Genomic DNA, 15,384 nt, shown 5'->3' with positions numbered 1-15,384 from the left:
CTTTTATAAAATCCATTTACCGGTAAACATGTGCTGAATAGGATATTTTTAGTAGGTATAGGGCTGAAAATTATATACTATATTACATAGAGCCGTAACTCTTTTTTTAAACTAAAGTTAAAAAAGAAAGAAAGTAAAACTACAAATTATTTGATAATTATATGCAATTTTTAGGTTACAAATTATTCATTTCAAAAAAAAAAAGCACACTAAAAAAAATCTTTTTATTATTAAAACTTTTATATATAAAAAAAAAAAAAACTCTCAAACATGTACATAATACAATTTTATCATGTGCCTGTCAATGGTACCAACTATAATTTAAAAAATGTGTTAAATCGGGCCTACAACCTTAGGGCCCATTAACCCATACGGTGTCTTTCTTGTTCTTCCTGTTTCCTCCGATGGGGTCAACCACCGCGAGCCGCACTCAACAGAGGTCAATGAATATGCTGCATAGTTAGTTACTTCACACCAAAGTCTTCAACTCCAAACCATGTCTTTGTCTTCAGTCCCTGCGCGTCTCACACTCCTCGCTCTCTTCTCTGCTACAACGTTCTATTGCATCTACAAATCACGCCGCTTAAGACTCCTCAAACTCTCTCTTCACCCAAAGCCAAACCCTAACCCTAAACCCACTCTCCCTAAGATCCTCTTCCTTTCTGAAACCGGAACCTCCAAAGCCCTCGCTCGACGTCTCCAAAGCGTTCTCGCTTCAAACGACGTCGCATTCGACCTCGTCGATTGCCAACACTACGAGCCCGAAGACCTCCCTAAGGAAACGCTCCTTCTCGTCGTCGCTTCCACCTGGGAAGACGGAAAGCCTCCTCCAGGTTCTCGATTCTTCGCCACGTGGCTCGCCGAGAGCGCCAAGGACTTTAGGGTTGGTTCCTTGTTGCTCTCGCGGTGCCAATTCGCGGTGTTCGGCGTCGGAAGCCGAGCTTATGGAGACACATTCAATGCGGTCGCGAGGGATCTCGCGAAGCAAATGAAGGCGTTGGGCGCGACGGAGGTAGTTCCTCTTTGCGAAGGGGATGTTGATGGGGATGCTGACGTGGATGGGGTTTTCGATCTGTGGTGTGATAAAGTTGTTGGGTTTTTAAAAGGCGGTGGTGGTGGTTTCAAAAATGGTGGTGCTGTTGTTGGTGGGGAATGTGGTGTTGTTTCGAGTTCTGAAGAGGATTCTGATGTAGAGAGTGAGGTGGAGTCGGAGATTGTTGATCTTGAAGACATTGCTGGTAAAGCTCCTTCGAGGAAGTCAGTGGCAACGGTTGAAGGGACTAATGGGAAATTGAATGGCAGAAGAGAAATGGTGACTCCGGTGATTAGAGCAAATTTAGTGAAGCAGGTATATAATATAATGTGACATTGCACTTTCTGTGTTTCTTCGATTGCTTGATTAGTTATGGTTTACTTCACTGTCAATTGAACTTTGTTAGATAAGATATAGGTTCTTATTTTGAATTGGCTTTCTTCAAATATTATCAAATTTTCAGGGATATAAAATTATTGGTTCACATAGCGGCGTCAAGATTTGTAGATGGACCAAATCGCAGCTTCGAGGTCGAGGAGGTTGCTACAAGCACTCATTTTATGGAATCGAGAGTCATAGGTAGTGGTAACTTGACTTGCTCTTCATTTATGTTACACGTCTAGTTATGTTTTGGCTATGAGTCTTGAGTTTCGTATCTGTGTCATGCTACAACTTATAGATTACCTTTTAGATGGCAACTCTTGATACTTGAGTTCATTGCCTTATATTGCCCACTGAATTTTAAGATGGAGCTTATTACTTGTCTTCATATGATTCAGTAATGGTGTGAAACTCTTTACACCATTGGTGGTTCAATATTAAATGTATAAAACAAAAAAAATTTACTAAATGGATCAGGAAGAGAAAAGAAATAGGGTCTGCCTTTATTTGAAGATAACTTTGGGCTGGAATTTCATGATATGGTTTCAAAAGAGTATGCTGGACTTATGATTGCCCTTGCACATTATCTGAACTTTGCCCTTGCACATTATTTGAAGATAACATTATCTGAACTTAAGCTGCCAAATTCACAATTTTGTGGGGTGAAACAGGTGTATGGAGGCAACTCCTAGCTTGGCATGCGCAAATAAATGTGTTTTCTGCTGGAGGCATCACACAAATCCAGTAGGGAAAAGTTGGCAGTGGGAGATGGATGATCCAATAGAGATTGTAAATTCTGCAATAGACCTACATACAAATATGATTAAACAAATGAAAGGAGTTCCTGGTAAATTTGCGTTTCTATGCTGTAATCATTTCATAGTATGAGGCTATTTGGGATCTATTCTCTGATTGATGGATCTACATAGGTCAATAATGAAGCAGCTAAAGTAGCTCTTGATTATATCATGCATACTATTGGTCACCTTGTTCTCATTGAAAGTATATTGGGCACGAAGGATATGTTTGGGTGGAGGAGTTTGGAGGGAAAGAGAAGGGAGGGTTACATTTTCATTTTAAGTAAATATTCTCTTTTTTTATGATTTTTTTAAACGAGATTATTATGATTTGAATATAAAATAATATGTTGTGTATTGATCTAATTTAGAGGGTTACAATATATAGAGACTCTAATGGGCTTAAGTGAAAGGCCCAGACCTAATACAAACCTAATACAATCAGAATTAATTACAGACTAATCATATCTAATCATAATAATTACAGACTAATCATATCTAATCATATTTAATATATTCTAACACTCCCCCTCAAGCTGGTGCGTGTATATTGTGAGCACCAAGCTTGTTACAAATATATTGAACCTGAGGACCTCTAAGAGCTTTAGTGAAGACATCCGCTAGTTGATCAGAGGAGTTGACGAAAGCAGTCTTGATTTCTCCTGACTGAATCTTTTCTCGAATGAAGTGACAATCAATCTCTATATGTTTGGTCCTCTTATGAAAGACAGGATTAGAGGATATATGTAGCGCAACTTGATTATCACAGATGAGTGTCATGGGTTGTTTCTGTTCACAAAGATGAAGCTCCTGAATCAACTGCTTTAACCAGACTAACTCACAGGTAGCATTTGCCATTGCACGATACTCAGCTTCTGCACTAGATCGAGCAACAACAGGTTGTTTCTTGCTCTTCCACGAAATTAAGTTTCCTCCAAAGAAGACACAATAGCCAGAAGTAGAGCGCCTGTCAGAGGGTGATCCTGCCCAATCAACATCTGAATAACCACAAATTTCTGTATTTCCCTGATCTGAATACAACAAACCTTTTCCTGGTGCTCCTTTGATGTATCGGAGGATCCTCACAGCAGCATCCCAATGTGAATCACAAGGGGAATCAAGAAACTGACTAGCCGTACTAACAGCAAAAGAAATATCTGGCCTAGTCACAGTAAGATAGTTGAGCTTCCCAATTAGCCTCCGATAACGTCCAGGATCAGATAACGGCTCCCCCTGTCCGGGCAATAACTTGACATTAGGATCCATAGGTGTATCAACTGGTTTACTCCCCAACATACCAGTTTCTTCTAGGATATCCAAGGCATATTTCCTTTGACAGATAGAAATGCCCTGTCTGGATTGCGCCACCTCAATTCCCAAGAAGTAACGCAGCTTCCCAAGGTCCTTTGTTTGAAATGTACTAAACAAATGCTGTTTTAACTGACGAATTCCATCTGGATCACTTCCGGTGAGAATGATGTCGTCAACATAGACTAACAAATAGATACACTTATCAGGAGATGTAATCCTATAAAACACAGAATGGTCAACTTTACTGCGGATTAAGCCAAACGCCTGAACAGCAGAACTGAAGTGACTGAACCATGCTCGAGGAGACTGCTTGAGACCATATAAGGATTTCCGAAGACGACACACCTTTCCATACTCCCCCTGAGCAACAAAACCAGGTGGTTGCTCCATGTAAACTTCTTCTTGTAAATCACCATGAAAAAAGGCATTTTTGATGTCAAGTTGAAGGAGTGGCCAGTGACGAACAGCAGCAAGGGCAAGAAAGAGGCGGACTGACTCCATCTTAGCGACCGGAGAAAATTTATCGCTATAATCAAGGCCAAAGATTTGAGTAAAACCCTTGGCAACTAAACGTGCCTTGAGACGATCAATATGGCCATCAGGTCCAACTTTCACAGTAAAAACCCAGCGACAACCAACTATAGACTTCTCTGGAGGAGCAGAAACAAGGTCCCAAGTGCCATTGGAATGAAGTGCAGTCATCTCATCAAGCATTGCTTGGCGCCACCCTGGATGGGAAAGTGCTTCACCTGTGGTCTTAGGAATAGAAATAGAAGAAAGACTAGAAACAAAGGTGAAATGAGGTGAAGAAAGACGGTCATAACTCAAAAAGGTATAAAGAGGATAAGGGTTACGAGTAGTACGTGTACCTTTTCTTTGAGCAATGGGAAGAGTCTCTGATGAAGGATCCGGAGGGGAAGAAGCAACAACAGTGGGCGATGAGTCAGCAAGAGTCGAGTCGACAGGAGGCACAGTTTTGCGACGCTGATAGGTGAGAAGTGGTTGGTCCTCAGGTATAGAAGCAATAGGTTGCTCATCTGGAATAGAAGCACCTGCAGCTGGCAAAGACAAGTCAAGAAAAGGGACAGGAAGTACATGATCAACCTGTGACATCTGAGATGGGATAGAATTAAAGGGTTGTTGATCAAGAAAAGTGACATCAGCGGAAACTAAGTAACGCTTAAGGTCGGGAATATAACAACGATAACCCTTTTGAAGACGAGAATAACCAAGAAAGATACACTGAAAGGCTTTGGATGTTAACTTATCCTTACCAGGAGTGAGATCATGAACAAAACAAGTACAACCAAATACATGTGGAGTTAGAGGATAAAGAGGAACATCTGGAAGTAATAGATTATGAGGAATGTCATTGTGGAGCACAGATGAAGGCATGCGATTGATGAGAAAACAAGAGATGAGTACAACATCTGCCCAGAAGTGAAGGGGAACCTGCATATGAATAAGAAGGGTACGAGCAGTTTCAATGAGATGTCTGTTTTTACGTTCAGCCACCCCATTTTGTTGTGGAGTGTGAGGACAAGTAGTTTGATGTAAAGTACCTTGTGTGGCCAAGAAATTAGAAAAATCAATAGAAACATATTCCTTAGCATTATCACTACGTAGAATACGAATAGAAACACCAAATTGAGTATGGATCTCAGTAGAAAACTTTTTATAAATGGAAAATAACTCAGAACGATTTTTCATTAAATAGATCCAAGTGCAACGGGAAAAATCATCAATAAAGGTAACGAAATACCGAAAACCTAAGACAGACAAGGTACGACTTGGACCCCAGATATCTGAATGAACAAGAGAGAAAGGGGCATCAGCTCGTTTATTTACTCGACTGGCAAAAGAGGAGCGTGTATGCTTCCCTTGTTGACATGACACACAATCTAAAGACTGAAGACCAGACAAAAGAGGAACCATTTTCTGCAACTTTGAAAGACTTGGATGACCAAGGCGACTGTGGATAAGTTGTGGAGATTCTGTGAGAGAGCATGCTACTGAAGGACGAGGCACATCCAGATAATAAAGCCCCCGTGACTCACGACCAACTCCAATCATTTTCCCCGTACCCGGATCCTGCACAGAAACAGAATGGTTAGAGAAAGTAATGGTGTAAGTGAGGGAGTGGATCAACTTACTAATAGAAATTAAGTTATAAGGGATGCCAGGAATGTAATAGACAGATGTCAGGGCCAAGGTAGAGGTCGGACGAGCTTGTCCAATCCCACGAACTGGGGCTTTGGTTCCATCCGCAAGGGTAAAAGACGGTAAATGATCAGAATAAGTAAGAGATGTAAAGAGTTCCTTATTACTACAGAGATGATCGGTAGCACCAGAGTCAAATATCCAAGTGCCAAGTGATGTAGAATGAGAAACACAAGCAACGGGATTACCAGTATAAGGCTGAGACTGAGGAGAAGCCTTCCTGAGAGGGGTTTGGAGTGCAGCATAGTCCGAACCTGAACCAAATGATGCATTGTCTGACTGAGCTATATTTGCAACAATAGAAGGAGAGTTAACCTCCGAGAGATCAGGAGATGCTGCTGCCATTTAAAGATAAAATATAAAAGCCGTAAACGAAGGCAAACGATATCCAATCAAGGAGAACCACGCGTCTAAGGTCAAACCCACAGAGAAACAATCACAGATCCAGAAAGGGGAGGAGAAGGCGGGCTTCTCTGTCCAAGACCGGCCGGAAAAAGCCGCCGGAGTAGTGCACACGTGCCGGTAGAAGGTGGCGCGTGAGGCCCACGCGCAGAGGAGGTGGGCGGCGCGTGAGGGATTCGTTGGTGACCGGACCTCCACAGACTTGATCGCCGGGAGGAGACGGTCCTGATCGCGTGACGTCTGGTCTGAAAAGTCGCCGGAAAAAACGTCTCCGGTGGCCTGAACAGTGGTCCTAGTGGCGGGCGGTGGTTCCGGTGGCCGTCGACGGTGCTGACGCGTTTGGAAAATTACTCAGAAGCTGTTTACAGCCCTAGATGGCTTGCCGGAAGGACGCACGACAAAGAAAGAGGACTCCTAAGCAGTGGGCTTAGGTTTTAAAGCAAAAACAAGGTTTCTAAGCGAAAGCGAGGGTCCTCAGAACAAAAGAGCTCTGATACCAACTTGAATATAAAATAATATGTTGTGTATTGATCTAATTTAGAGGGTTACAATATATAGAGACTCTAATGGGCTTAAGTGAAAGGCCCAGACCTAATACAAACCTAATACAATCAGAATTAATTACAGACTAATCATATCTAATCATAATAATTAGAGACTAATCATATCTAATCATATTTAATATATTCTAACATTATGTAACCTTCAAATCTTCCCTAATTCTTTTCTATGTATGTTTTACAACCCTCCCAATTCAAACCCTTCCATTTTAAAGATACCCTAAAGCAAACTTAAATTATGATCATTGAATATTTAGTGGTTGTGTTGTTATATGTACTTGTCTTCAATCTAGACAGCACTTCCTAATACCTGTGAATTTGTATGGTGGCAAGACCCATTTTGACATATTAATTTCCATACTGCCATGCTGTATATAGTTTCCTAAATCAAAAAGAAAAAGAAAATTAGGTACCAGTACCCTGGTATGAATCCATTCTGACTGATATTGGGAGGATTAGCCTCAAAACAACCTCACCCTTCTGCGTCCCATTCAACATCAACATCACTTTTATCCCAAACTAGTTGGGGTCGGGCGTTGATTGATTTCAAAATTGACTCATTTAACTGTCTTTCTGTAGGAGTCACCTTGGAGCGATTAAATGAAGGTCTATCACCACGGCACTGTGCATTATCTCTTGTTGGTGAACCTATTATGTATCCAGAGATAAATGCACTTGTGGATGAATTGCATAAAAGGAGGATTTCCACTTTTCTAGTTACAAATGCACAATTTCCAGAGAAAATTAAGTCACTGAAGCCTCTCACTCAGGTTTTGGGGCTTTCAGAGTTTCAAAATTTAAAACATGTTGGTTATACATGCAGAGTTAATATTCTTGTTTGCCACATGCAGTTATATGTCAGTGTAGATGCTGCAACAAAGGACTCTTTGAAGGCAATTGATAGACCACTGTTTGGAGATTTCTGGGAGAGATTCATTGTAAGTGATTTCCCGTTATCAGAATGAAAATCTATAAGTATATTGTCTTAGTAGAATTAGATTACATTAAGAAGTGTATTAAGAAGGGAATAGGAGCTGTGCTGTATATTTCAATTTTAATTTTTAAAAAAAAAATCCATCTAACTACTCTAGGAGCAGCTTAGCAGAAATTCCTTTTTCTGATGTCTAAGAGCTTTTTAGGATTCTTACTTCATGAATCATGGACCCTTTTCCCTCAGTGATTGCCATCTTTGAAGCAAGAAATCCATCTAACTACTCTAGGAGCAGCTTAGCAGAAATTCCTTTTTCTGATGTCTAAGAGCTTTTTAGGATTCTTAGTTCATGAGTCATGGACCCTTTTCCCTCAGTGATTGCCATCTTTGAAGCAAGGACATCAGTGCTAGCATTCGAAATCTCCAACTTTATCTTACCATTTGATGTATACTTTATCCTCTTGTTCATATTGTCTATGTATTTTCACTATGTGCCAGGATTCCTTGACTGCTTTAAAGGAAAAACACCAGCGAACTGTATACCGCCTGACCCTGGTGAAAGGTTGGAATACTGAAGAGGTTGATGCTTATTCTAAGCTCTTTAGTATAGGAGAACCTGATTTTGTTGAAATCAAGGGAGTTACATATTGTGGATCGTAAGCCTCCCCTTCCTCTCTCTCTCTCTCTCTCTCTCTCTCTCTCTCTCTCCCATTTAGTCCAGCTAGCTTCTTGTGTCTGAGAACCACCTTTGAGTGACAATGAGCTCTTCACAGGTCCGCTACATCAAAATTGACAATGGAAAACGTCCCTTGGCATACTGATGTGAAAACTTTCTCAGAGGCCCTGGCTCTGAAAAGCCAAGGGGAGTACGAAGTTGCATGTGAGCATGCTCACTCGTGTTGTGTCCTCTTAGCGAAAACTAAGAAGTTCAAAATTGATGGCCAGTGGTATACATGGATAGACTATGAAAAATTTCATGACATGGTGGGTATCTGTGCCCCACTATTCTTTTTGACTTAATTTGGATTTATTGTTTTCTATATGAAATGTATCCTCAATTTAATTCAGGTGGCTTCTGAAAGAACTTTTGACAGCAGAGATTACATGGCTGCCACACCATCCTGGGCCATCTATGGATCAGAGGAAGGTGGATTTGATCCAGGTCAATTGAGATATAGGAAAGAGAGACATCATAAGTCAAGCCGCAATCAATCAGGTTAGAAATTTAAGAGCCATGTGCAGAAATCCATTTCCCCTTTTTTCCTTTTTTCTTCAGTGTATAACTCATTAGGTTATACAAATATTCAATACGATAGCTTTTAATACATGGCTTTATAAATAGGTTAAATCATTTCAGTGTATTTAAGCCTCAATCTTTTCCCAATCCAAAGCAGTTGAAGAGAGCATTTTATTTTTATTATTTACAACAAATACCTACCTTGGATTCAATGTTGTAGTTGCAGAATAGAGAGAAAAGTCCTGCATCATTTTGTTTTTGAAATGAGATTCGAAAAATATGCTTGAGCTTTCACTGCAGTTAGCATTGCATTGTGTTGCTCTGCTTTAATTTTGTGTTGCTAGCATTGGCATTTTTTCTTAAATTCCTTCAGTTAGTCTTGAGCGGAGGAAGATAAAATATAAGGGAAAAATGTTTATCCTTTTAAATGACACAACTTGTGTCATTTCACTTTCACAAAGAGGTGAGATTCACACTTTTTTTTTGTCCATTCTCTCTCCCCTTGATCTATCTCTTTCTCTCACTTAAAATGAGACAACTTTATATCTTTTAAAATGACACATTTTTCCCAAAATATAAATATTATAATGCAATGCAAACACAGAATGTATAAATCTCACAATAATGCTCCACTTCTATTTTCTTCTTGGAGTTCATTTGTGATCTATAAGTTTTAAAATATTATTATCACAAGCTATAATGCACCGACACTTTAAAAATTCTGACGTGTCGTATTCGACACTTCCCGACACTCCGACACTTCTCGATACTTCAACACGCATTATAGAGAATCCAAAAAGGGTTCAAAAATTGCGTTGCGTTACGTTACGTTTTTAGTTCTAACTATTAGATTCGTTGGATTACGTTTACCATTCTATTGAATTTAATATAAATATTTGTGATATTTTATGTTTCTTTGCAAGATTGATGAGTATTATAAGTTTAGCTTCATTTATTGTTAAATTATTGAATATTAAATATAATACACAGTACATAAATTATAATTATTATTTAATATCAAAACGTGCCTTAATATGTCGAAATTTAATATTTTTTAAAATTAACGTGTCGTGTCACGTGTCTTGTGTCGGTGTCGGTGCAATATAAATTATAAGTTAATGTAAACCTATCTATTTACATATAACAACACTTGGTATGTAACAAGAAATAAAAACCTCGGTAGTTATTCACTATGCCGACTTCTATCCAAGTCACAATTTCATTATTTGTTTGTTAAAAACTAAACATCCATTTTGGTCTTCGAATTTTCTATTGACATTACTTTGACTTTTAAAAGATAAGTACCATCAATTTAATCTGTCACCTAAAGTGACATCAAAATCATCCTTCTGTGAACCAACAGCAAGATTGTAGCATTAAATTGATATCACTTTTCATCTTTCAAGACCAAAATGATCTCACTTATCTTTTACCAAATTAATGTCAATTGAATCTTTTAGGGACCAAAATGGGGGTACACTATTTGTTAAATTGACCTTTAAAATATCATCAAAGTCAATATTGGTATCTAACGCGGTTTCCGGATGCTGCAACACTCGCTCGCTTCATACGCTCTGCAGCTGTGGAATTGTTAGCTTAGACCATACTCATATCTTGAATAATTCTACAAATGCATACTTGTTCACACATTACTTCACATCTTCACAGTATTCATAATGTGATTACTGCTGGACGGACTTTTTTTTTTTTTTTTTTTCGTACTTATACACTGATTTTGTTCCTACCCCTAAGTGAGATGTTGGAAGAAGCACTATTTCTCATTCCCGTTTGCAAGTGCTGGAAGTCATATTACCTTTTTTTCCCTGAAACATGCTTTCGTACAGCGGCAACTATGTTCTGGCAATTTTTCTTTGTAGTACCTATCATTTATAATGCATTTGACATCTATGTTTTAGCTGAAGACAACTTTGGACCGCGATAGAATCGTCATGTCTGAGACCTAACTTCTTAGTAGTTCCTATCAATTATAATCCATTTGCCACCTATCTTTTAGCTCAAGACAACTTTCGACCACGATACAATCGCTTGATTTGATACCTAACTCACAGCAATGGAGGTTACATTCGTAATTAGCTGCCAATATTAATATTTCGGAGTACATAATCGTACTCCCCCAAAGGAAGGAAGTAAATTCAGAGATGATCAGACTGATTTCGTGCTTTTGATTGGCTTTTTGACCAAAATATATATAAAAAAAAAAAAAATCGAATTACAGAATCTTGGAAATGTTTTACTAAAGTATTGAAGTAAGTTGCGCTTTTTTTTAAGTAGATAAGTCAGTCACGCTTTAGGGCTAGTGTGACTTGGGCTGTTGCTGTCACCTGGCAGCAAGAAAAACTTTAATGCATCGAAGGCATTGAAATCGGTGCTCTGTTTTACTAAATAAGAATTTGGACCTGAATCGGATTAGTCACGAATCAATGAACCAATTGAAATATTTCAAAAAAAAAAGAAAAAAGATTAGGACTTAAACAAAAGTAAAAAAAAAAATGGGAATTTTTTTTTCTATTTAATAAAAGGGATTATAGAGTTCGATGCTGCATTGAAGTTTTTCTTTCACTTTAGGATTTAGGATTTAGTGTGACTCAATCTCTAGTGTTTGTTTCAATTTTCAATTTCTCTTGCACCCGTATTTCCCAATTCTCAAAAATGTTTATTAGCATTACAAATAACTAATATTGAATAAAAAAACATTATAAACAAGGACTAATATCTAATAAGTAGGATAATAAATAATAAATTTATTATTATTTTGCAAATTAATATTAAAATTATTGAAATGAATAATAATTAATGGAAAAATTATTTATCATTTTAAAGAAGATAAGTTTTTATTGCATTTTAAGTGAAATTACAGTATTTTGGTGATTTTTTAGTTTTTTTTTTTATATTATCTCTCCTTCAAAAAATTAGGAGAGAAAGTGAGAGTATTATGGATGAAAGAAGGTAAAAAATCACTAAAACAGTAATTTCACTTAAAATGACATAAATTTGCTTTTGAAATGAAATATTTTTTCTATAATTAATATATAAATAATTTTCACGTGATGATAACTTGGTGATGTTTTTCTTTCTTTATTCATCTGAAATTTCAAATATTTAATACTCTGAAGAAGTGGTTAAATTTTCTGAATTTAAATTTCTCTTAACAGTTATAAGAATTTAGAAGTATAGCACCAGATTTGTAATTTTTTTATTTTTTTTGAATAATTTTACCATTCAAGTAATTATGGATGAGGTATTATTCATCTCCCTTAAATTAAATGATATCAAATATATAGATTCATTCATCTCATTTAAATGATATCAAATATTTGAATTAACAAATATATCAAGTAACAAATGGGGAAAGTGTGTATTATTTTGAAGGACACAAAGTTGTGTTATTTTAAGTGAGAGAAAGAGATAAATTATGAGAGAGAGAATGAGTGAGAAATTTTTAAAAATGTGAGTCTCACCTCTTTGTGAGAGTGAAAAAATATAAAGTGTGTCATTTAAATCCCTTAACAAATTATCACTATTGACAATAATTTGATGTTTTTGAATTTAAATAAATTTTGACAGTTCACGATAAACAATTAAGAATTATTTATAATTTTATTTAAGGGATTAATATTTCTTTTATTTTCTATACACATATAAAAACGTGTAGAGCTTTTTTTTTCTCTCTTCTCTTCATATGGCCCACATATGAAACTTATACACTTTTATGTATGTATAGGAGATAATTTTATTTCCTATAACATAAAAAATATTAATTCTTTTAATTAATATTTAGAAGAAATGAGAGAATATAATAAGAGGGGAGTGAAAATTGGGACACATCATCATGATTCTATAATATGTGAGCATCCTAGCAATTTGGTCCAGTGTGATAGAATCATACTAGGGCCTATTATGGAGAAGATCTTTTGTACTATCGCGACGTTCCGTTTAAAATGAAATTACAAATTATATATTATAATTTCATATATATATATATATATATATATTCTCTTCAAAAAATATGTCAATATAGATATTGTGTTTTTATCAATGTTATTAAAACTAGCTCGGTCGAGGTACTAGGTCACTGGTTCAACCGCATGACCCGGTAATTATATGCAATTTTATAATTTAATTAAAAAATTATTAACATACTCAAATATCTAAAAAAATGATAAAAATTTCAAATATTTTATTATAAAAAAAATAAATCACATATTATTATCCAATAAAAAATCAAATAAAAATATAATGATCATGATAGGGGCTTTAAGTTCAGAAAACGATATCTCTAAAGATAAATCAAATCAAATTTTTTGCATAGTACATAATTGAGATAATATTAGTGTTGTAGTTACATATTTTATGTAAATCAATAAGTAAAAAAATATTCAAATATGTCTATTATGATTATTTTTGAAGAAATAATTTTTTTTTTTTTTTGAGACCTGGCCGGATTACCGGTTTTTATGAAAACCGGTCAGGTCGCATCGATTCTGATACATCATCAATCCATTGCTTCAACTGGACCGATTACATGAAACATTTATCGATTCTCGATTAGAAATTTCGCCATTGTGATCGTTGGGACTCTTATCACGTGACAATCCTGATCACGCTTCATACTGTTAATAAAAGAACCCTTTTAATTTGCCAGCTCTTGGAAAATTATTGAACTGAAACACTAGAACCGAAGCTGCAAGGCTTTGGGTATGGTCATCTGTGCATGATTCATTAATTAGTAGTCACCAAAGCTGACAGAAACAGGAAAAACAATATAGAAAACGACAGAACAAATTGCAAGGAGCCCCATTTCTAATTCCACCTAAAGTTATCTAGAGGTTATAATTTCTCTCGGAAAATACCCCTTTACGCGTCTTGATTAACAATATTTTAAAATCAAAATCTCTTCTATTTGTTTTAATTGGTACAAAAGAAAAATGCAGATGGAAACAATTCACAATCTTGACCATACCAAACATAAAACACCCCCAAACTTGTACAAAAGACATGACCAAACACACTGAACAAATTAGACCACAACAAAGATATAATACTACATTCACCAAAAAAAATAAAAAGATATAATACTACTACTAGAAGAAAAGAAAAGAAAAACCAAGCAAAAGATTAAAATACGATAGCCTTCAACCCAGACTCTTCTCATTGTTCCTGAATGGTTGACCATGACCTGGGCAAGCAATATGCATGTTTGTGTTTTGTACAAACCTTTCGTAATGGCTTCGATACCCACCACATCCAGGGGAATGTGTTACTTACACCTATTTTGGAAGAAAATAGGGAATTTGAGTTCAACTGAGAGGATCTGCATTAAGCAGTGCACACAAATAATTCTTCTCTTTTCTGAATATCTTTATTCAAATACTTCAAAGTTTAAACAGATAATACAAGATAATCTTAAAAATAACAATTCACTAACAGTAGATAAGTTCCACGGAAATGGATCCTCTCTTGTTAAACAAATGACTTGATCATGTGAGAATATATGAATCAACGATTATGATTTTGTAACTACTTATTTCAATATTTTTACTCTCTCTTCTTTTATCACTATTGATCTACATTTGTATGATTATAATTCCTCACATGACCATGTCATGTTTTTTTTTTAACATGAGATATCCACATCCAAGCTCCACTAATAGCTATGACCTATTCTTTAGGAAAGTTGAAATTCAAATAACTTCTCACTACTTAAACAACCCAACAATTCAGAAAATAATAAAAATAACAAACTGGTAACATTCCCTCCCCCTAAAAATTACTCTTGTTCTCAAGAGTAAGATCAAGTAATTGAATCATTTTCAATATCTATTTTTGTCTTTCCATTGTTGTTGATTGAAAAATATCCTCTAGCCACATCTCTTTCTTTCCTCATCTTAAAGAAATTTCGAAGTGAATTTGTCAATGGATATTTCATGTCTAAACCAAAAATTTGGGGTCTTGTTTGATTCAAATTTTTAATAGCAAGTGTTAAGGGGGTTGCTCGTTTGGTGAAGATAGAAAGAGAGAAATGTTTAGATGTGGAAGCATCAGGGATGAAATGAGAACAATGGAAATGAGAGAGTTTGGTGGTTGGTGCCAGAGCATTTAGCTGATCGGAGAGTTTGGTGAACATATTCTTCAATTGAATGGAGAGTGACTGAACTGCAATTTAGCTGTTACGTACACCTATTTTGGAAGAAAATAGGGATTTGAGTTCAACTGAGGGAACCCTGCCTCAAGTAAGGAAGCACAGACACTCCAAAAGACAGGGAGTGTCATGTCCGACACGCCGACACGCTCCGACACGTTCCGACACGCAGTCAACATTCCCGACACGTTGACCATTTCGACACGCGAATTTGACTGTGTCCGACACGGTCAAATGGCATTTTTGTAAAAAAATTATTTTTTAAAAAATTATAATATATTAATAAAGCTTCCACCTGATCATATCAATTTTATTTTTTTGTCTTTTTTTCCCTTAAGTAGATAAGAGATCA

The 15,384-nt window shown here is 36.4% G+C and overlaps 1 protein-coding gene across 2 annotated transcripts; it reads left to right on the top strand.

Annotated features, from left to right (window-relative positions):
- Positions 1-379: 379 nt before the first annotated feature.
- LOC133302321 (S-adenosyl-L-methionine-dependent tRNA 4-demethylwyosine synthase) lies at positions 380-9,160 on the top strand. 2 transcript variants are annotated; one of them, XM_061502083.1, is made up of 8 exons: positions 383-1,348; positions 1,497-1,612; positions 2,086-2,261; positions 7,284-7,474; positions 7,556-7,642; positions 8,134-8,291; positions 8,409-8,619; positions 8,704-9,160. In XM_061502083.1, exons 1-8 carry the CDS (start codon positions 497-499, stop codon positions 8,854-8,856), a joined length of 1,944 nt encoding a protein of 647 aa, XP_061358067.1. In that variant the 5' UTR covers positions 383-496; the 3' UTR covers positions 8,857-9,160. The 2 variants fall into 2 exon arrangements, with proteins under 2 accessions (XP_061358074.1, XP_061358067.1); XM_061502090.1 differs by lacking the exons at positions 8,134-8,291; positions 8,409-8,619 and having other exon boundaries at positions 380-1,348.
- Positions 9,161-15,384: the final 6,224 nt, after the last annotated feature.

Source organism: Gastrolobium bilobum, unplaced genomic scaffold (assembly GCF_033153095.1).
Source record: "Gastrolobium bilobum isolate Gb01-03AN ecotype WA unplaced genomic scaffold, APGP_CSIRO_Gbil_v1 utg66855, whole genome shotgun sequence".
In the NCBI taxonomy this organism is placed as follows: Eukaryota; Viridiplantae; Streptophyta; class Magnoliopsida; order Fabales; family Fabaceae; genus Gastrolobium; species Gastrolobium bilobum.
This window is presented reverse-complemented; position numbering and strand designations above follow the sequence as displayed.

What these genes read in the sequence shown, in the direction of transcription:
- LOC133302321 (XM_061502083.1), top strand. Translation starts at nt 497, where the DNA reads ATGTCTTTGTCTTCAGTCCCTGCGCGTCTCACACTCCTCGCTCTCTTC. An exon ending in ACAAATGAAAGGAGTTCCTG is followed by an intron (nt 2,262 to 7,283) that starts GTAAATTTGCGT and finishes GTCTTTCTGTAG; the next exon opens with GAGTCACCTTGGAGCGATTA. An exon ending in CACTGAAGCCTCTCACTCAG is followed by an intron (nt 7,475 to 7,555) that starts GTTTTGGGGCTT and finishes TGCCACATGCAG; the next exon opens with TTATATGTCAGTGTAGATGC.